The sequence below is a fragment of the Bos grunniens genome, chromosome X, assembly GCF_055505025.1.
Source record: "Bos grunniens cultivar Pamir isolate PY7600 chromosome X, Bosgru_T2T1.0, whole genome shotgun sequence".
NCBI classification, from domain to species: domain Eukaryota; kingdom Metazoa; phylum Chordata; class Mammalia; order Artiodactyla; family Bovidae; genus Bos; species Bos grunniens.
Genome location: NC_141194.1, coordinates 79,638,974 through 79,662,817, shown reverse-complemented (window position 1 = coordinate 79,662,817; position 23,844 = coordinate 79,638,974). Strand labels below are relative to the sequence as shown.

At 36.2% G+C, this 23,844-nt stretch overlaps 1 protein-coding gene across 4 annotated transcripts in view; it reads right to left on the bottom strand.

Annotated features, from left to right (window-relative positions):
• LRCH2 (leucine rich repeats and calponin homology domain containing 2) overlaps positions 1 to 23,844 on the bottom strand; it is a 104,556-nt gene that overhangs the window by 60,515 nt on the left and 20,197 nt on the right. For all 4 annotated transcript variants that reach the window (XM_086386836.1, XM_086386839.1, XM_086386837.1 and 1 more), the window contains exons 2-5: positions 10,832 to 10,976; positions 7,047 to 7,173; positions 2,654 to 2,759; positions 2,435 to 2,571 (exon numbers count right to left, since the gene is read on the bottom strand). In XM_086386836.1, coding sequence (XP_086242962.1) covers positions 2,435 to 2,571; positions 2,654 to 2,759; positions 7,047 to 7,173; positions 10,832 to 10,976 — 515 coding nt within the window. The remainder of the gene's footprint in view (positions 1 to 2,434; positions 2,572 to 2,653; positions 2,760 to 7,046; positions 7,174 to 10,831; positions 10,977 to 23,844) is intronic.

The window sequence follows — 23,844 nt, the reverse complement described above, 5'->3', positions numbered from 1 at the left end:
TCCAAAGAGCAAGCATCTTTTAATTTCATGGCTGCAATCACCAACTGCAGGGATTTTAGAGCCCCCAAAAATAAAGTCAGCCACTCTTTCCACTCTTTCCCCATCTATTTGCCATGAAGTAATGGGACTGAATGCCATGATCTTTGTTATCTGAATGTTGAGCTTTATGCCAACTTTTTCACTCTCCTCTTTCATCAAGAGGCTCTTTAGTTCTTCTTCGCTTTCTGCCATAAGGGTGGTGTCATCTGCATATCTGAGGTTATTGATATTTCTCCCAGAAATCTTGATTCTAGCTTGTGCTTCATCCAGCCCAGCGTTTCTCATTATGTACTCTGCATAGAAGTTAAACAAGCAGAGTCACAATATATAGCCTTGACGTACTCCTTTCCCGATTTGGAACCAGTCTGTTATTCCATGTCCAGTTCTAACTGTTGCTTCCTGACCTGCATACAGATTTCTCAAGAGGCAGGTCAGGTGGTCTTGTATTCCCATCTCTTTCAGAATTTTCCACAATTTGTTGTGATCCACACAGTCAAAGGCTTTGGCATAGTCAATAAAGCAGAAGTAGATGTTTTTCTGGAACTCTGTTGCTTGCTCGATGATCCAACAGATGCTGGCAATTTGATCTCTGGTTTCTCTACCTTTTCTAAATCCAGCTTGAACATCTGGAAGTTCATGGCATAAAGAAGGCTGAGCGCCAAAAAATTGATGCTTTTGAAGTGTGGTGTTGGAGAAGACTCTTGAGAGTCCCTTGGACAGCAAGAAGATCAAACCAGTCAATCCTAAATTAAGTCAATCCTGATATTCATTGGAAGGACTGATGCTGAAGCTGAAGCTCCTATACATGGCTACCTGATGTGAAGAGTGAACTCACTGGAAAAGACCCTGATGTTCAGAAAGACTAAAGGCAAGAGGAGAAGTGGACAACAGAGGATGAGATGTTTGGATGGCATCACCAACTCAATGGACATGAGTTTGAGCAAGCTCTGAGAGATGGTGAAAGACAGTGAAGTCTGGCATGCTGCAGTCCATGGGGTCACAAAGAGTCTGACATGACTGAGTGAATGAACAATAGTATTGGACATCACAGATTATACAACATTTCCATTATTTAGAAAGTCCTATTAAATAGCAGAGCCTTAGATATTCTACAGACCTTCATGTTTTAAGTCTTTCATCCCTCTATTTAGTTACATGTTTCATTCAATAATCACCAAGGAAACACCCAAGCCATTCCCAAATTTAACACAGTTAAATCACCTCGCTTCTTGTTGCCTTCTCCCATAGCAGACACAGGTTTTGGGTTTCCCCATCCTGCTATGGTAGCTACTACCAAGACTCCAGCCAGCTTTTAGTATTTGAATTTAGAAAAAAGGCACTCGTTTGCAATGAGTGGAATGCACCTTAGTAGGAAAAGAGGAAAAAAAGGCAACTCTTCTGGATGTATACAAACCCAGTGCCAGGGCACATAGCTTGGAAATAGAGTACAGGCTGGCATTTAACTACCATGCGCCTCCTCAATCAGATACTCTTGAGCAGTGTAAGTGGAGATCCTAGTTACCACTATTTCACCTATTTTCCATTTTCCAAAATTCTGTTGCCATCTCTCCCCTGCTGTCCTCTTCTCTCTCAATCTTTGTCTTCATGGGTTTAGAGTTTAGTGTACTCCTTTACTATCATTTTAGTGGATTCCACATGAATTTAATTCTCAAACTTAAAGTCAAACCAGTCAGTCTCAAAGGAAATCAACCCTGAATATTCACTGGAAGGACTGATAGTGAAGCTGAAGCTCCAAAACTTTGGCCACCTGATGCGAAGAGCCAACTCATTGGAAAAGACCCTGATGCTGGGAAAGATTGAAGGCAGGAGGAGAAGGGGGCAACAGAGGATGAGATGGTTGGATGGCATCATCGATTCAACGGAGATGAGTGAGCAAACTCTGGGAGACAATAAGGGACAGGGAAGCCTGGCATGCTTCAGACCATGGGGTTGCAAGAGACAGACATGACTGAGTGACTGAACAAAAAAGTAGGAATTAATACTTTTCAACTTGAATCTTTCTTTCTGTTATGATTCCACCTATTGGTGCTAAAAATGTATTCCAATCAATCACACAACAAATCTCAAGTATATATATACCTGAGTAGGACAGAGGTAGACAGAATTCTTAGTCTATCCTTTTAAAACAACACAAACAACCAGAATTATCAGTTCACAGCAGAAAGTTGGTATCTGGGTTATCCAAATCCTATTCTCTAGAAACAAAGCTAAACCTCCTATGCAAGTGAAAAAGCCACTTCCCAGAAAAAACACTTTTGAGAGTAATACCTCAAAAACAAACTGACTCCTAATTCTGATGCTTTTGTATTTACCAGAAACATATAATTCTGAATAAAAATAAAAGAAGCAAGTATCATTGTTTTAAATTACAAACCTGTGCTGGTGGTACTTGCAAAGGATTGTTATCCAAAATTATTACTTGTAAATGATGCAGCTTCCTGTAACAAACTGGAATTTCGGTCACTTTATTACAAGAGAAATCCAGCTTGACTAAGGGAAGATCTCCTAATTCTGTTCAGAAACAAAAATAATTTAATTAAATTCTATATAGTTATTCTCTTATTCATGTGAGTAAGAACAGTGAGCATCTTACCATCTGGTAATGCCTGAAGATTATTTCTTCTTATGTTTAGCTCTCTAAGTGATTGTAATTTTCCCATTTGTTGGGGAAGAACCTGAATCTCATTGCAGCTAATATCCTAAGGAAAAAAGAAAATAAAATTATAACAAACTAATGGAGAAAGAGAGCTATATTTCTACTTTTTAATTAGAGCACATGGCTAATAGCTAGCAAGTCACCTCCAATGTCATTTCTCTAAATATGGATTATCAGGCAGATTTATATTTACATCATGAAATCAATCCAGCACAATTAACATAAATTTTTTTGTGTAAAAGTGTGAGATTATAACTTAGTAATACACAAGTCAGCATTTTGAAAATCTCAACTAAAGACCACTCTTATCAACTAAAACCAGAAGGTGCTCTTCATTCATAGGTAAAATGAAAGAGAACTATCAATCACTGGGATAATTTGTCAATTATAGTAGTTGTTTGGGCTTCCCTGGTGACTCAGACGATAAAGAATCTGCCTTCAATGTGGGAGATTTGGGTCTGATCCCTGGGTTGGGAAGACACCCTGGAGGAGCACATGGCAACCCACTCCAGTATTCTTGCCTGGAAAATCCCCATGGACAGAGGAGCCTTGTGGGCTACAGTCCATGAGGTCTCAAAGAGTCAGACATGACTGAGTGACTAAGCACAAAAAGTAGTTGTTTTGAGATACCTGGTTGGGCAGGAGGTGAGAAAGGCAAGGATTTACAGATGTGAGCTGGAGAATCAAAGCCCATGGTCAGAACTGATTTAACAAAACCTGTTTCTATGAGGGATTACAGGCTCAAAATTTGGTGGCTCACATCATAACCCAAAGACATTCTAAGAGATCTGGTCAGAACTGCCTCATGGTTATGTTAAAATGCAAACCTCAATTTAAAGGTAAACAATACCACATTTCCACAATAATAGAAGAAAGGAACAGCTTAAGTTATTAAACTGTGCAGTCCTCTCCCCCTTTCTTATCACATCAACAGAAAGGGAAGAAGAATCTGCAAGATCTCAGGCAGAAGTCATTCTAGACACACTGCAAATGAAATTCATATTCTACTGCAACTGCCCCCAATTTCCAACTTTGACTGGAAATGACATTTAGCTTGGAAGGAAAGGGGTGGCACATACATGTACTGTTTTATCAAAAGTAAAAAAGGCAGGAGGGTAAATTCAAAAGAATATTGTTGTTGTTTAGTCACTGAGTGGTGTCCAACTTTTTTGCAACCCCATGGACTGTAGCCTGCCAGGTTCTCCTGTCCATGGGATTTCCCAGGCAAGAATACTGGAATGGGTAGCCATCCCCTTCTTCAGGGGATCTTTCCAACCCAGAGATCAAACCCTCATCTCCTGCATTGGCAAGTGGACTTACCACTGAGTCATCAGGGAAGCCCCTAAAGAATATTAAATAATATCTAATCATCTATAGATTTTAAAATATATCTACATGCCATCTTCATTCAACAACTATTTATCAAATACGAACTATTTGCTGGGCACTCTTCTAGGTGCTGGGGACGTATCAATGAATAAAACAAACAAAAAGTCCTGCCCTCATAGCTCCTTATGGATACTGCATTATAGCAAAAGGAGTAGATTACACAATATGCTAGAAGTGCTATGGAGGCAAAAAACAGAGCAGGGTAAAGGAAAATTAGTGTTGGTAATATTGGAGAAGAATAGGAATTTAGATTGTTTCATAAAGTAGTTAATATTTGAGCACTATTACAGGAATTAAGAGTATGAGCCATGCCAATACATAAGAAAGGAGTATTCCAGACAGAAGGAACAATAAATGTAAAGGCTCTTAAGCAAAGCATATGTAACATGTACTAAGAACAGCAATGAATCCAGTGTAGCTAGAGAAAAGTGGGCAAGGGGAAGACTAGGATGGAGGGAAAAGTTTTGGCTTTTACTCAGAAATGTGGCCAGGTACCAGAAACTTTTAAACAGAGGTATGACACAATCTAACTTATGTTTTGACAAACATCATCTTAGCTATTGTGTTGAGGATAGTCCAAATGATGGATAAGAAAACTTCGGAAAAACATCCATTAGATACTATGGCTCCCTCCCAAAAGAGCCTAATACTGAAGATGTCCCTACAAAAAAAATAATAAAAATTTGACAGGCAGCTGCCACTTCATAGAAGAAACAAACCCGGCACAGGATACTGAACTACTCACCAATGGGTACTCTACAAAATACTCAGCTGGGATTTGAAGGCCTGAGAGTATTTCCTAGATCTAATGACAGACTTCACTATAGCTGGCTATGACATTCCTAGGATATACTGTCCTGGGAAAACATTCCAATGACAGGTAATATCCACAAATTAATTCTGTGATGTAAATTGTCAATTCAAAAAATAAAATTATCAATTAGCCACCCTAATGCAATCTATCCACTGTTACTGATTTTGAAAGTTGAAAGTGCAATAAATTTACAGTGCTAGTAAAACAATGATTAATATGTTTTAATATTCTGTTTAAATAAAAATACTACACTAAATCTCAAAATCCTAAATATTTTTGAAATTTCATTTATCCAAAAACTATCTCATGTAATGTAATTTAAAACATAGGGTTAAAAACTGAATGAAAAAGAAAGAAAAAAAGAAATTACAGAGCCATAGAATCTTTTTTAAAAAAATATTTATTTGGCTTCTTCCCGTATTATTTGCAGACACAAGATCTTTGTTGCATCATGCAGGATCTTCCCTTGCAGCGCTCTGGCTCTCTAGTGGCAAGTGGGCTTACTTGCCTGATGGCATGTGGGATCTTAGTTCCCTGATCAAGGATGGAACCTGCATCCCTTGCATTGCAAGGTGAATTCTTAACCACTGGACCATCAGGGAAGTCCCAGAATCATAGAATCTTAAAGGAGAATGTACATAAAAATCTTTAAAAACATTAACAGTGTGCATGCCAAAGACAGTAATGAACCCCTTATATTATGAATTTGTTAGATCACATCTGGCATCTTCTGTTCATTTCTGAGTGTTACATTAAAAGAGACTATAATAAAAGGGAGCATTTTAAGGATAGAAATAGCTAAAAATAAAAGGCAATAAAGAATAGAAATATAGAAACCATAAAAAGGAATAAAGGTAATAAAAATATTTAAGCCACAGAAAAACAGGTCTTAAGAGTTTGGTAAAATGGAGAGTACACACACAATAAATTATAAATATCTGAAGGGAATAAAAGTTATCAGTATCTATACTTCTTCACATGATAGTCTCAAGACCAATGGATAAAAGTGATGGGGCATGTATCTTAGTTCAAAATAAGAAAGTTAACAAAATTTTGCAAAAGAGAATTAGGGCTGCCTCAGATACACAAACACAAAGATTTGTCCACCATTGAAACTATACAACTAGATGTGTCAGGGATTCCTGCATTAGGAAGTGGTTTTATCTGATTACTTACAAGATTTCTTACAATATTAAAATTCTGTGGTTCTACAACATAATAAGACTAAACTCAAGGAAGTTTCCTTGCATTACAACTGCATATGCTTATGAATTTTAAAAAAGGCATTCCTGAAATTTCTGTTCATTACATTCTATTTGTACATTAATTTCCCACTATAAACTAATACACAAGTTCCTCAAGAAAACTTTTTGCCCTCCACACATAAAAAATCATATTTATGAACACTTGAAAAAAATCTATGTATTGGAAAAGCATTACTCAAGATAAAACAGAAAAAAAAAAAAAAAACAGCATGGTATATTGTGTAAGGTAGAAGTAACAGAAAGATGTGAAAATAGCTCACTGTTTTGAAGATTTGATTATGTTTCTCTGAGTTCATTGTCCTATAATACCTAAAATGATATGTTCAAAGTAATTACTTTAAATTATTCCTATATTTCTACAATCAATTATATATAAAGGCCTCTTTCCATTTATCTTCATTTCAAAAGTGTTATAAAATTACATGGGGATATAGACAAAGGTCATTTTATTAATTCTACTGCATGTAGGCATTGTACTCTCTTTCTTATCTCCTCTCTCTGAAGACTTCATTGAAGTCCTGTAAAACCTTAAAAAAAATAACCTTACCTTTTTCTGATCTAAGAACTTTACTATCTACAAAAAGGATAGACAATTGCTTATTTGTCTGAAAGTATTTTTTAAGATTTGTAAGCAAGTCTTCTGATCTCACTAGGACTAAGGAACAACCAAGGTTTTTATTGTAGTTGTGAGCTAAAATCAGACATAAGCAAGGGTATCTCGAAATATCATTAAAGAGAACTTAGGCATATACCAAGATTTTTTTTTTAATTAAAGTGAAATTACATAAAGGAATTAATCTCCTGAAATATAAAGATATGTGTTATGCACATTACATACAATCGATACAACTATTTTACTCACCAATTCCATTAAATCTTTTAATTTTCCGATTTCTTCTGGAATGGATACCAGTTTATTATTACTGAGGACCAAAACTTTAAGGGGAAGATCGAATAGGTATTTTGGCAATGTTGATAAAAGATTTCGACTGAAAAGAATAAGAAAGTCTCATTATGAGAAATAAGTCTGAAATGAAGTATGTTGAAAAAGAACAAATCACTTCAAAATTAAGAATTTTTCACTGAATAACAACTATTATTTAATTATTGCTTACTTTGTAACAGGCTAATATCTTTACATGCACTGTCTCATTAAATCCTCATATTAACCTAACAAGACAGGTGGTATTACCTGCATTATACAAATAAAATTAAAGGTTAAATTTGGTTAAGTCACGTGCCCAGGCACAAGCCTGAACTGTGATCTGTAATACTGTCCTACACATCACCAGCTCTCAAAACTCAGAATTTTTCTGAGCTAGAGAAAATTCTAACAGAATTCTCAAAATTCTTCCGAGCTAAAGAATTGCCAGAACCTTGCTCTCTGGTATAATTTCACTATATTCAATACCTCTACATCTCTCACTAGGGGAAGGCTCCAAGGATAAATTTGCATGCCCTGTGTTCAAATTTATGAAAGAATGAATAGAATTATACCTTTAAAAATACATAGTAACCTTAACCCATTCTCTTTTGTTGCAGGTTTATGGTAGAACAGTCTACTAGCACCTTCATTTCAGCTCATAGTTGATACAACATTCCCGTCTCTGCAGATTTATTTAAATATAAGGACAACTAACATTTGTTACTATGTAGCAGCCCATGTTCCAGAGAAGGCAATGGCACCCCACTCCAGCACTGCTGTCTGGAAAATCCCATGAATGGAGGAGCCTGGTGGGCCATAGTCCATGGGGTCACTAAAAGTCAGACACGACTGAGCGACTTCACTTTCACTTTTCACTTTCATGCATTGGAGAAGGAAATGGCAACCCACTCCAGTGTTCTTGCCTGGAGAATCCCAGGGACGGGAGAGCCTGGTGGGGTGCACCTCTATGGGGTTGCACAGAGTCGGGCACGACTGAAGTGACTTAGCAGCAGCAGCAGCAGCAGGCCACGTTCACAGCACCTCACATGAATTAACTTGACTAATCCTCACAACAACCTACTTTAGGAAGATAGATACTATCATAATGCCCATTTTACAGATGAAGAAAAAGTCTAAAAGAGATTAAGTAAACTGCTCAAAGTCACAGAGCTGGTAAGTGAGAGAACCAGGATTCAAATCCAGGCGATTTGGCTTTGGGTCCCTTACCCTCAAACTAATTTTGGCCAAATTTGCATGCCAATGTAGATTGACCTAAACTATCCCTGCTATAGACTAAATGTTTGTGTTCTCTCCACTCAAAACTATAATATTGAAGCCTAATCCCCAACGTGATGGTACATGGAGGTGGGGCTTTTGGGAGGTGATTAGTGGCCTTAAAGAGAGACCCCAGGGAGTTCCCTTGCTCTTTACTCCATGTAAGGACTCAGCTAGAAGAGAGTCATCTACCTATATAAATCAGGAAACTGGTCTTCACCAGACACTGAATCAGCTGGCACTTTGATCTTGAAATTTCCAGCCCTCAAATCTATGAAAAATAAATTTCTGTTGTTTATAACCACCCAGTCTATGGTATTCTGTTATAGTGCCATGAATGGACTAAGACAACTCTACTACCAAAATATATATAAAGTGTACCACTACATTTACATACTATCAAGCATTCATTAGCAATTTGCTATTATTTTCCCTGCTTTTCAAAGTGATATTTATAGGCTTGTACATAGCATTTTATATAACATACACAGCAATAAAACTCCAGTGTTACCCCAAGAGAGGGACTTCAAGCCCTTTTGCCCCATTTTATGCCTGCAGAGGATGTCCAGAAAAACTAGACTGGTTTAATCACATGGCACAGACTTCAATAAAAAAGGCTAATGCCCCAAGACCAGAAATCCTAGCCAGACTGTTGGAATGTCAAATATGCTAGGTGTTTGTCACAACTCTTGCACTTTAAGGATCAAGTACAATCCTTGGGAAAGTGGTCTGTCTAGAGCACAGAGGGTCTTCCTGAGGATTCTACTGAAAAGAAGCATAGTATACAGGAAGAAAGAATAAGCTAAAAATTATCTTACAAGTTTCTTAAAATCTTTTCACCAAAATAAAAAATAAATAAATAGGAAAAAGAATGGCACATAAAAACTCAATCTAATCTCCCTCATACTAGGAAAGTTTAAAAATTGGTTTCTTTTCTTCCCTTAAGAAGCAGGTTTATTGAATTAGAAGTCAGCTCTCTATTTCTTTATACATAGATAATAATCATAAATCTTCACTTTTCCCACATGCTTTAGAGACAGCCAGAGGAAGCCAGTCATTAGAACAAGTGTTATGTTAATATTGTGTCTGTAAATAAAAATTACAAGTCAACTTTTAGAGATCAAAATGGGAAAGAATCACAAAAAGTTTTAGTAAAGCTATTCTAAGATATACCATAAATGTTAATATATAAATGCAATTCAATTTTGGACAAATTGTTTTTTCCATAAAAGAACATAATAAAATGATAATAAAGACAAAAAACTTAAAAATACCTCACTTTCCTCAAACCTTTCCCAAGCCAGGCCAAGGAGATTATGTACCCAGTTAGAGAAAGGAGCAACCCAAATGACCAATATCTATGGAAGGAAATTACTCTCACACATATTAAGGTTAAAATTGTTTCAGTTAAAGTAATATGTACTGCCAGGTGACCCCACTGAGGGAGATATACATGATCAATATCACAGAGAAAGGAACATTATCATTGACGTATATTAATTATATTTACTACTTCCCTATTTGAGAATTTAGACAAGTAACTTCATTAAGGAAGAAGTTTTCCCTTATAATTCAAAACATAAAACAAAAATAAGAATAAGATTCTAAAATTAAGTCACAATATACCACTTCCCATTTACTGTCACTCATTTGGTAGGGCATTTTTTTTCTTATACTTATTCAATGTTCAGTCTATTATAAAAACAGCATAAAGCTAAGAATGAGAGTTCTACAGCCATACTGCTGCTTTGATTAGAATCTTGGCTCTACCAGTTGCAGCATGTGTAATTTTGAGCAAATAGTTAACTTCTGTGCTTCAGTTTCCTCATCTGCAGTGCAGGGATAATAACCACATATCTGAAAATGTTGTGAAGATGAAATGAGGTAATATGGGTAAAGTATTTTTAACACTGCTTGGCACACAGTAAGAAATTATTATTAACATCAACTATTATCCACTTCCTAACCTTCCAATAATCCCATCCCAATCTATCCATCCTTGAGGTAGCAACAAGAAGTCACAAGAGTGAAAAATATAACTCAAGAACTGTTTCTTTATAATGTTCCACTTTAATTGGGGGTGCTAATAAATAAACCTGTGTTGTAGTACTATGATTTCAGCAAAATATTTCTGCTCTAAAGCCTTGGTACTCAAAGTGACCTAAGGACCAGCAGGCATGGGCATTACCAGAGAGTTGTTAGAAATGCTGGCCTATGAAATCAGAATCTGCATCTGGTTCCTTTGGGCACTGAAGTTTGAGAAGCACTGCTCTCAAGAACAAGACCAAAAATCTATAAAGTAATATGGACATATAGAAAATACAAATAAGATGCTGTTGAGACATAGGTTACATAGCCAAACCAATTACATTCCTTTGCAACTAAAAATCATTAGAACTGTATTAAAAAAAAAACAAAATTTATTCTCCCCAAAATTGCTTCCTTACCTAATGTTAAGGTATGTTAACATCTGCAGGTTTTTAATGGCTTCAGGAATGATTTTGATGCAATTATGGTATAAATTTAATGTTTCAAGAGGTGCAAATAACCAGACCTCAGAAGGAATTTCTGTAAAACGATTTCTTGAAAGATCTGAAAAATAAAAGCAATGTCTGCATGTCAAACACACACCTACATTTGTGGTAATTAACAGAACTATTTACATACTTGCTGAATTACTGAGAATCCAACCAACTATTCAAAATACTGACCTTGACCTTTTGCCTTCACCTTGAAGGCAAAAAAAATATAGAAATATACTCAATGGAAAGTCTGTTCATTAACAAACTGCACTTGAAATACTTCAATATCTTTAAATATTGTTTTTTTTAAATACCAATGAAGAATTCTCTCTGATATTTAAAAATATGAATAAAACCTTCCCTGATCTCACATCCCTCTCCATCCACCTCTTCCTCCTTTACAACAAAACTTAAATAAATCTACAACATAACTATATTTCATACTTACCATGGACTTTTCAACCCATTATAATTTGCCTTCTATTCATTTTTTATGTCCACCAAGGTCACTAAGCCTCCATATCAACCACCACTCATCCATTTGGAAATGTTTCTCTTCCCTTGGCCTGGAAAACTACACTTCTGGATCATTTCCTATTATCTCCCTGGCTTCTACTAAGTCTCTTGCTAGATTCTCCTCTACCCATACTGTGAATGTTTTTGTTCCTAAGGACTCTGATATAAGGTACTCTTTCCTCAAAGTGAAGTGAAGTCGCTCAGTCGTGTCCAACTCTTAGAGACCCCATGGACTGCAGCCTACCAAGCTCCTCCATCCATGGGATTTTCCAGGCAAGAGTACTGGAGTGGGGTGCCATTGCCTTCTCCGCTTTTAAAGGCCTAGAAGCTGTAATTTCCTACACCCAAAAGCTAGATCACTAGATCCAAATCCTCTGGGGCCCATAGCTTGAGAAGTCAAGGTTTTTCCTTAAGACATACTCTATTAGATGATTTAATCCAAAACTAGGGTTACTATTCATATGCTGACAATTTCAAATTAAATATATGTTTGAACACCTATGTGCTAATCTTTAGGACTTCCTCTTCATATCTCTCAGGTACCTCAAATTCTGCAAGTGCAAAATCTTAATTGAAGATCTTCTTCCACATATCTGTTTCTTTCACTTTACATAATGTCATAATCACCAACATTCTCCTCATGAGCTGCTCAAGCCAGAAACTTGGCATTTACACTTGATTCCTTCCTCTCTTAAACTATTCCAAGTACAAATAAATAATTCTATTCACTTAAGTTTTCACACACACATGCACATACACACACAAATAGAATTATTATAACTATTATACATCTATTGATACTTTGTTAAATGAAATTTTGAAAAATACTTATGATATCATGTGGCAGGAAAAAAATACCCTAAAAGAGTTTCTCAACCAAAGTATTATTGACTTTTTGCATTGTATAGCTATTTGTTGTATGGGGCTGTCATGGGCACTATAGGATATTTAGCAGCATCCCTAACATCTACTAGACGCCAGTTAACACCCTCTGGTCATGGTAGTCAAAAAACATCCCATGGAATATAAGCCCTCCTACCCCTGAGAACTTCTGCCTGAACAATTATCAAATTAGCTATCTTACCATAGGAATATACTTTGCTAAGGGCTTCCCAGGTGGTGCTAGTGGTAAAGAACCCACCTGGCAATGCAGGAGACTTAAGAGATGCAAGTTTGATCCCTGGGTGGGAATGATTCCCTGGAGAAGGAAATGGCAACCCACTGCAGTGCTCTTGCCTGGAGAATCCCATGGACAGAGGAGCCTGGAGGGCTACATTCCACAGGGTCACAAAGAGTCAGATCTGACTAAAGCAACTTAGCACTCATGCACACACACACACACTTTGCTAACAGTACTTCATTATACTTATTTGGTTAAAAACATAAGACTATCATTTACCTTTATCAAGAAAAACATCTATGCAGTTAGGGAGTTTGGAACCAACATGTACACACTGATGCTGCTGCTGCTGCTAAGTCACTTCAGTTGTGTCTGACCCTGTGCAACCCCATAGACAGCAGCCCACCAGGCTCCTCTGTCCCTGGGATTTTCCAGGCAAGAATACTGGAGTGGGTTGCCGTTTCCTTCTCCAATGCATGAGAGTGAAAAGTGAAAGTGAAGTCTCTCATTCGTGTCCGACTCTTTGCGATCCCATGGACTGTAGCCTACCAGGCTCCTCCGTCCATGGGATTTTCCAGGCAAGAGTACTGGAGTGGGTTGCCATTTCCTTCTCCACTGCTATATTTAAAATGGTTAACCAACAAGAATCTACTGTATAGCACAGAGAACTTTGCTCAATGTTATGTAGCAGCCTGGATAGGAGGGGAGTTTGGGGAAGAATGGATACATGTATATGTACAGCTGAGTCCCTTTACTGTCCACCTGAAACTATCATAACTTTGTTAACTGGCTATACTCCAATATAACACAAAAAGTTAAAAGAAGAACATCTATGGTGTATCTTAGGCTGCTGTTCCTCATCTGGTCTGCCCACATAAGAACAGCTTCCTACCAACATTAAAATTTCTCACTCTGAAGGATGACATCTATTTATTTAGCAGCATAATAATTTGCTATTCAGAATATTAATATCTATGTATGTTTTTACATATGTGTGTATACATGCACACATTCATTCACCTAATGCAAAATTTTGTAACTGGCTAAAGAAAATTTTAGTTATGATTATATAATATAAAAGTTAATTTGGATTCTTTTTCTTCTCACCAAAAGACTCTGAATAACTAAATAAAAGGATAGATGGGATTATTAGAAATCAAAATCTGAACCTGAAATAGAAGTTTTCAATTTACTGGCTCACCTCCTCTAGATACCCAGGCATCATGCAGTTCTATTGAGGGAGAAAAATTAAGACTTCTTTTTTTTAGTTTAGAATATTTCTTTTACATTTGACTTTTACCTCTTATCCTTATAACTTCAGAACTCTAGGAGTTGAAAATTACTGTTTACAGTTAATTTGAAATCCTAAAAACAAATTCTGCCCAGTTTGTTATTCTGTATAATATTTAGTAAATACTCATAAATAATACATAAATTCTAGTGCCCTAGAATTAGATGATGGTAGCTTGCATGGAGATGGCAAGAATAAAGATAAAAAATAGAATTTGAAATATATTTTGATATTAGTACTTACAGGAATTGGGCAAGTAATTGTCTATGTGGGATAAATAAGAGACCATAATCAAGAATGGAATCCAGAGAAGACTGGAAGGAGAACAAGATGGCAGAGAAGTAGGATAGAAGTGCTTGCAGAACACCGGCTGAGAGCTGATAGGAGTACCTGACCACCAGAAAAGAATATATAGAACCAAACAAAACTCAGTAGGATGAAGGAACTAAGAGGGAAAACAGGAGTGTTAGTAGGACTGGACCTGCCCTCGGTGGGTGGGGGAACTGAAACAGGGGTCCAATTCCCACATCAAGGTAATTATCTGGGTCACAAGAGAAACATTTAAGGCTGAGAGTGAAGCAGCTGATCTGTGGTAGCCTAAATGGAATGAGAATCAGACAGTCCTTGCCACAGCCATATGTACCCCAGAAAGGGACACAGGTCCCCTACAAGGTGCAGCAGTGGGAGCTGGAGCATAGGGATTGTAAAGCAATCCCAGGGTGAGGGCTGCTGTTGACTGCAGAGAGATGGATCAAGGGGACCTGAAGGAGAAGACTGTGGTGGGAAATGCCTGTGGAGGAAAGCCATGGAAGCAAGGTGATACTGTGAGTCATGCATAGTGGGGTGGAACCATCACCACAGTCTCTCTCTCCCCACAGGCCATCGCCAGCAACTGAATAATAGAGAGGCTGGCCCATCAAGCACCTGATGCACCCAACAACAGAGAAGGACCCTAGACAATGGAACCTTCTAAGTGCCTGAACAGGCGGAGCTATGGAGAAATACTAGCCAAAGAGGCCCTCTGATCACCAGAGGCTAGAAAAAAAGACTCTGATAGGGCCATAAATCCTGTGGCTGAGGCAGTCTGTGTCCCTGCACACTTGGCACAGCCAGGGTCCCTGCAACCCAAGCAGCTGTGCCACCTTCACGCTTAACTCTCACTGGGGCAGACACAAGTCTTCCAGGGCAAGCTCAGGAGCAAACCCCAGTAGACAACCCACATACACAGGTAGAAATAAAAGCACAATTGAAACCTAGAGGCAGTGTGGCTAAGGAAGAAGACCCAAAACCTTCCCACCAGCGGTACAAGCTGCAGATTAAATCCACATGATCAACTAGGCAGCCTATGTCTATGGAATATATAAAAGGACATTGAGAGTTCCCACAAGAGAAAATGCACTAGTTCTGAGAGCTGTGGACATTGGAGGCAAGAACACAAAGGAGCAGGATCAGATTAGAGTCTGAGCTGCCCTCACTGCAGATCTGGAGACCAGAACAGTGCTGGAGGGCATCCTAGGTAGACGAGGTGGACTGTGACTCCCAGCAAGGGAAAGAACCCTGACAGCAGTGACTCAAGAAAAACATTTATTCTTCTTATATTTTGACTTGTTCTGTAGTTTCTTTTTTTTTTTTCTTTCCTTTTTTTTTTTCCTCTGTTGTAGTTGTTGATTTTATTAGCACTATGAAATATAATTAAGCTTTTGAGGGTTTTTTTTTTTCAATCACACTTTTTATTCCTGTTATAAACCTCTACCTCTACATTGGCCTTTTGCACTTCTGTAGAGTTTTCTTTTTTTTTCCCTCTTTTTTTAATTTTAATTTTTAAATTTCTTAAACCTATTATTTTTTCTACATTTATTCCTTTGTTTGCTTTTTCTACTGTTCCTTTCCCCTTGCAGTTAATTTTTAATATATATAAATTTTCTTTATCTACCTCTATTTAACTTTGCATATCTACTCTTCCTTTCTTTTCTTTCTTTTTTCTCATATTTGTTAGTTTTGTTTTCATTGCTTTATCCCCAGTTGGCACCTTGCTTTAGTTTTGTTTTTTAGTTTGTGTTTCAGTTAGTGTTCTTAACTGGTGGATATCATTTTTGGTTTCTAGTGTTTGCAGGGTCAATCTATTGTACTTTATTTTTGTTGGACTATCTTGATTTTGCTTATGTGTGTATGTGTATATGTGCATATTCCACTATTTTAATTATTATTTGCATGATTTTGTAACTGCCATTTGTCTGGGGATCATCTTGGGTTTCTCATTTTTGGGTATCTGTTTTAATCTCACTTAATGCCGTAACAAACTACCTGTGGAATCTCTGTTCCTGGCCAGAGATCAAGCCCTGAAAGAACTGATTCCAAGACCCTAGACTACCAGAGAACTCCTAACCCAAGGGAATATCAAATGGTGAGAACTCCCACAAAGGAAACCACTTGAATACAAGACCCAATATCACCCAACTACCAGTAGCACCCTGTGCTACTACTAATCCAAATAACAAACAAGACAAAAATACAAACCCAATCATCAGCATACAGGATTATCACCTCACTCAGCCCTGCCCATCAAAAAAAATAATAAACTCAGCACAAATCTCATGCTACACAAAGCTTACACAAACCACTGGACAAACCTTAGACAGGCAGGAACAAAAAAGAAGAAAGAATTCAACCTTGAAGGCTGGGAAAAGGAGACCTCAAACACAGTAAGTTTTTTAAAATAATGAAAAGGTAGAGAAATAATGCACAAATGAAGGAACAAACTAGAAACACAGAAGTCCAAATAAATGAAGAAGAAATAGGCAAACTATCTGAAAAAGAATTCAGAATAATGATAGTAAAGATGATCAAAAACCTAGAAAATAGAATGAAGAGAATGCAAGAATCAATTAACAAAGACCTAGAAGAATTAAAGAGTAAATGTACTGAAACAAAGAACACAATAATTGAAATTAAAAATACTCTAGCAGGAATCAATAGCAGAATATCTGAAGCAGAAGAAAAGATCAGTGAGCTGGAAGATAAAATGGTGGAAATAACTGCTAAAGAGCAGAATAAAGTAAAAAGAAAGAAAAGAACTGAAGATAAACTCAGAGACCGCTGGGACAATATTAAACACATCAACATTTGAATTACAGGGGTCCCATTAAAAAAAAAAGAGAAAAAGAAAGGGTATGACAAAATTTTTGAACAGGTTATACTGATCTTTCTACAGAAACTCTGCAGCCCAAAAGAGAATGGCAGGATATAGTTAAAAGTACTGAAAGGGAAAAATCTAGAACCAAGATTACTCTACCCAGCAAGGATCTCATGCAAAATTGATGGAGAAATTAAAAGCTTTTCAGATAAGCAAAAGTTAAGAGAATTCAGTACCACCAAATCAACTTTACAAAAAATGATAAAGGGACTTACATAGTCAGGAAATACAAGAGAAGATCTACAAAAACAAACCCCAATTAAGAAACTGGAAATAGGAACAAATATATCAATAATTAAAAGTAAATGGATTAAATACTCCAACCAAAAGACACAGATTGGTTGAATGGATACAAAAACAAGACTCATATACATGCTGTCTACAAGAAACCCACTTCAGACCTAAAGACACATATAGACTGAAAGTGAGAGGATGGAAAAATAGATTCTATGCAAATGGAAAGCAAATGAAAGCAGGAGTAGTAAGCCTCATATCAGAAAAAGTAGACCTCAAAATAAAGAATACTACAAGAGATAAGGAAGGACGCTACATAATGATCAAGGGATCAATCCAAGAGGAAGACATAACAATTGTGAATATCTATGCACCCAACACAGGAGGACCTCAATATACGAGACAAACACTAACAGACATAAAAGAAGAAATGGACAGTAACACAATAATAGTAGGAGACTTTAACACCCCACTTACCAATGGACAGTTCACCAAAACAGAAAATTAATAAGGAAATATGTCTTAAATGATACATTAGATGAGACAGATTTCACTGTATCTTCAGGACATTCCATCCAAATGCACAAGAATACACCTTCTTCTCAAGTGCACATGGAACATTCTCCAAAATAGACTACATCTTGGTCACAAATCAAACCTCAGTAAATTTAAGAAAACTGAAATTGTATCAAGCATCTTTTCCAACCACAATGCTATGAGACTAGATATCAATTACAAGAAAAAAAAAAAAAACTGTAAAACACAAACGCATATATCAATTACAAGAAAAAAAAAACTGTAAAACACAAACGCATGGAGATTAAATAATACATTTCTAAATAACTAACAGGTTACTGAGGAAATAAAAAAGGGAAATCAAACATATCCTGGGAACAAATGACAATGAAAACATGACAGTTCAAAATCTACAGTATACAGCAAAAGCAGTTCTAAGAGGGGAGTTTGTAGACATACAACCCTACCTCAAGAAACAAGAAAAACATCAAATAGACAATCTAACTTTATACCTAAAACAACTGGAAAAAGAAAAAAAAAAACCCAAGATTAGCAGAAGGAAAGAAATCATAAATATCTGAGCAGAAATAAATGAAAAAGAAATAAAGGAAAAATAAATAAAGATGATTAATTAGTAAAGGTTTACTAATTATTAATTAATGAAGATTAATAAAACTAAAAGATGGTTCTTCAAGAAGATAAACAAAATTGACAAACCAGACTCATCAAGAAAAAAAGACAGAAGAATCAAATCAGCAAAATTAGAAATGAAAAAGGAAAGGTTACAACAGACAATGCAGAAATATAAAGGATTATAAGAGACCATCATGAACAACTATATGGCAACAAAATGCATAACCTGGAAGAAACACATTCTTCAGTTCAGTTCAGTCACTCAGTAGTCTCTGACTGTTTGCAACCCCATGAAACACAGCACACCAGGCCTCCCTGTCCATCACCAACTCCCAGAGTCCATCCAAACCCATGTCCCTCGAGTTGGTGATGCCATCCAACCATCTCATCCTCTGTCATCCCCTCCTCCTCCTGCCCTCAATCTTTCCCAGCATCAGGGTCTTTTCAAATGAGTCAGCTCTACACATCAGGTGGCCAAAGTACTGGAGTTTCAGCTTCAACATCAGTCCTTCCAATGAACACCCAGGACTGATCTCCTTTAGGATGGACTGGCTGGATCTCCTTGCAGTCCACGGGACTCTCAAGAGTCTTTTCCAACACCACAGTTCAAGAGCATCAATTCTTCGGTGCTCAGCTTTGTTTATAGTCCAACTCTCACATCCATACATGACCTCTTCCTAGACTGAACCAGCAAGAAATAGAAATTATGAACAACCCAATTACAAGCACTGAAATCAAAACTTTGATCAAAAATCTCCCAAAAGAACAAAAGCCCAAGACCAAATGGCTTCATAGGTGAATTCTATCAAACATTTAGAGAAGAGCTAATGCCTATCCTTCTAAAATTCTTTCAAAAAATTGCAGAGGAAGGAACACTTCTAAATTTATTCAACAAAGCCACCATCACCCTGATTCCAAAACCAGACAAAAACAACACAAAAAAAGAAATCTATAGGCCAATATCACTGATGAACATAGATGCAAAAATCCTAAACAAAATTCTAGCAAACAGAATTCAACAACACATTAAAAAGCTCACCATTAAAAAGCTACATCATGATCAAGTTGGGTTTATCCCAGGGTTGCAAGGATTCTTCAATATATGCAAATCAATCAATGTGATACACCAAATTAACAAACTGAAAGATAAAAACCATATGATAATCTCAATAGATGCAGAAAAAGCTTTTGACAAAATTCAGTACCCACTTATGACTAAACCTCTTAAAAAAATGGGCACAGAAGGAACCTACCTCAACATAGTAAAGGCCATATATGATAAGTCGAAAGCAAACATTACTCTCAATGGTGCAAAACAGAAAGCATTCCCATTAAGATCAGGAACAAGACAAGGGTGTCCACTCTCACCACTATCATTCAACATAATTTTGGATGTCCTAGCTACAGCAATCAGAGAAGAAAAAGAAATAAAAGGAATCCAGATCAGAAAAGAAGAAGTAAAGTTCTCACTGTTCACAAATGACATGATACTACACATAGAAAATCCTAAAGAAACTATCAGAAAATTCCTAGAGCTAATCAGTGAATTTAGCAAAGGCACAGGATACAAAATCAATACACAGAAATGACTTTCATTTCTATATACTAACAATGAAAAATCAGAAAGAGAAATTAAGGAATCAATCCCATTTACCACTGCAACAAAACTAATAAAATATCTAAGAATAAACCTACCTAAGGAGACAAAAGAACTGCATACAAAAAATTATAAAATATTAATGAAAGAAATCAAAGATGGCATAAACAGATGGAGAGATATTCCATGTTCCTGGGTAGGAAGAATTAACCTTCTGAAAATGACTATAACTACCAAATGCAATCTACAGATTCAATGTGATCCCTATCAAATTACTAAGAACTAGAACAAAAAATTTCACAATTCATATGAAAACACAAAAGACCTTAAATAGCCAAAGCAGTCTTGAAAAAGAAGAATGGAGTTGGAGGAATCAACCTTCTTGACTTCAGACTATACTACAAAGCTACAGTCATCAAGACAATATGGTACTAGCACAAAAACAGAAATACAGACCAATGGAATAAGATAGAAAGCCCAGAAATAAACCCATACACCTATGGGTACCTTATTTTTGACAAAGGAGGCAAGAATATACAATGGGGCAAAGATAGCCTCTTCATTAAGTGGTTCTGGGAAACCTGGACAGCTACATGCAAAAGAAAGAAATTAGAACACTAACATCATACACAAAGATAAACTGAAAATGGATTAAAGACCTAAATGTAAGATCAGAAACTACAAAATTCTTAAACATAGGCAGAACACTTGATGACATAAATCAAAGCAAGACCCTCTATGACCCACCTCCTAAAGAATATAAATAAAAACAAAAGTCAACAAGTAGGATCTGATTAAACTTAAAAGCTTTTGCACAGCAAAGGAAACTATAAGCCAGATGAAAAGACAACCCTCAGAATGGGAGAAAATAACAGCAAATGAAACAACTGACAAAGAATTAATTTCCAAAATATACAAGCAGCTCATACAACTCAATACCAGAAAAACAAACAACCCAGTCAAAAAGTGAGAAAAAGACTTAAACAGACATTTCTCCAAAGAAGACATACAGATGGCTAACAAACACATGAAAAGATGCTCAATATCACTCATCATTAGAGAAATGCAAATCAAAACTACAATGAAGTATCACCTCACACCAGTGACAATGCCCATCATCAAAAAGTTTACAAACAATAAATGCTGGAGAGGGTGTGGAGAAAAGGAAACCCTCTTGCACTGTTGGTGGGAATGCAAATTGATAGAGCCACTGTGGAAGATGGTATGGAAATTCCTTAAAAAACTAAGAATAAAGTCACCATACGACCTAGCAATCTCACTCCTAGGCATATACCCTGAGAAAATCAAAACTGAAAAAGACACATGTACCCCAATGTTCACTGCAGCACTATTTACAATATTTACAATAGCTAGAACATGGAAGCAACCTAGATGTCAATCAACAGATGAATGGATAAAGAAGTTGTGGTACATATACACAATGGAATATTACTCAGCCATAAAAAGGAACACATTTGAGTCAGTTCTAATGAGGTACATGAACCTATCTATCTTAAAAGGATAGATCTTATGATATGCATTCACCACAATATAAAGGAGTATTTTTCAAAATAGGTAGATTTGTTATACAGAGTGAAGTAAGTGAGAAAGAGAAAGATAAATATCCTATACTAATACATATATACGGAATCTAGAAAGATGGTACTGAAGAATTTATTTGCAGGGCAGCAATAGAGAAACAGATATAGAGAAAGGACTTATGGACACGGGGAGAGGGGAGGAGAGGATGAGATGTATGCAGAGAGTACTTACATTACCATATGTAAAACAGATAGCCAATGGGAATTTGCTGTATGTCTCAGGAAACTCAAACAGGGGCTCTGTATTAACCTAGAGGGGTGGGAAAGGGAGGGAGAAGGGAGGGAGGTTCAAGAGGGAGGGGACATAGGTTTACCTATGGCTGACTCATGTTGAGGTTTGACAGAAAACAACAAAATTCTGTAAAGCAATTATTCTTCAATTAAAAAATAAATAATTTTTTTTTTTTAAAAAAAGAATGGAATCCAGAATTCTGGCTTAGGCAACTACATGATGCTACTTAACAGAAAAGTGAGAGGTGGAACAGGATTTTTATTCTTATTTTTGCTATACAGCTTTGTTTTGCCTTTTGAAGAAGAGGATAGAATCAAGGGTTCAATTTCACATTTGTACAAACTGAGATATTTGAAAGATAAGGGATTGTGAAATGGCAAGCTAATCAGATCATTCTGGATCTCATACGTGAGGTCTGGGATGGATACATAAAATTGAAAGTTGTGGGAATATGGTTAGTACTATAAAATTATAGAAATGGAAGACATCACCTAAAATCAGAGTACTAAGTCAAAAAGAAATTCAAGACTGGGCCATCCAGAAGACCAATGTTTATAAGTTAAGCAGAGAAAAAAAAAAAAAAGAGCAAGCAGAGGAGACTAAAAATAATAGTCAACAGAAAATACAAGAACCATAAAAAAGAGAACATTCAAAGAAGCAACTGGAGAAAAAGCAAAAGTGTCAGTATTAATAACCAATGGTTTTAATAATTTAAATAAAACCAAAGTACTATTTTAATAATTTGCATATTTATTATTGTGTGATGCTTTATATTCCTTCCCCTCCAAAAACAAGACTCAGTTAAATTACAAAGTAATATTATGAGCTCCCTTAGGGAATTCAAATGAATTTTCATTCATAAACTATTTTCTGAATGAGCTAATACATTTATTTAGTAAACACCACTTAAAATTACAATTATTTTTCAGGTATAATTGAGTAAAGCAAATAAAGTATAATAAAGTCAAAATTAAAACTCAAGCCATTATAAAGGCTCTAAGAAAATCTTGTTCTAGGCTTTTTCAGATATTTTTTCTTTTTTGTTTTGTTTTATTTTAGGGGGCTCATTGCATTATTTGTTTACTTGTTAAGTGGAGTATAGTTGATTTAGGCTTTTCCAATATTTTAAATCTGTATAAACATCTTTTCTAAGAATGGGGTAAACAGAATAACAGTGCCAAAAGAAAAATACAACCATAGAGACAAAGGTAGCCAATAACACAAAACAATCTGTATTTTAATTTCTTGATCTATCTCACACTAACAGTATCTCATATTTTCCTTCAAAAAAGTAAAAATTAACTTTTACATAGATATAATGGATAAATTTAACCTCTGATTTAATTTTTTATCTTGTGATGTACAATTAAATAAGATTTTATAACATTAAAAATCATTTAATGAACACATGCACTAAGGCAACTAGAATAATATAAAGAAACAACATATTATAGTCAAGAAATACATGCAAAATTGGTATTTTATTTAATATGGCTCCATCTAAAGATGGAAAACACACTTTTAATTTCTTCCTGATGGTGAGATTTATTTCACAACAGCTTTAAAGTCTACCTTCTCAGGGGACAAGTAAGACTTGGGAAAAGACAATTGTAAAAATGTTTCACCTTTCCCACACACACACAAGAAAAGAAATTAAATTCTGCTCTTTATCTTCCTGTAGCGAGCTGAATGGTGCCCCTCAAAGATATCAGGTCCTAATAATTCCTGGAACCTGTCAATGTTAGCTTATATAAGGTAAAATTTTTTGGCAGATATAATTAAGTGTCTTGCAGTGGAGATTATCCTGCATCACCCAGGTGGGTACTAAGTGCCATCGCACATATCTTTATAGGAAGACAACAGAGGGAAACGAGAGACACATTGAGGAAAAGGCCATGTGAAAGATGGAGGCAGACACTGGAGTGATGAGGTCACAGAATGCCAGCAGTCACTAGACGCTGGAAGAGGTGAGGAGTGGATTCTATCAAGTCTCCAGAGGGTTTAT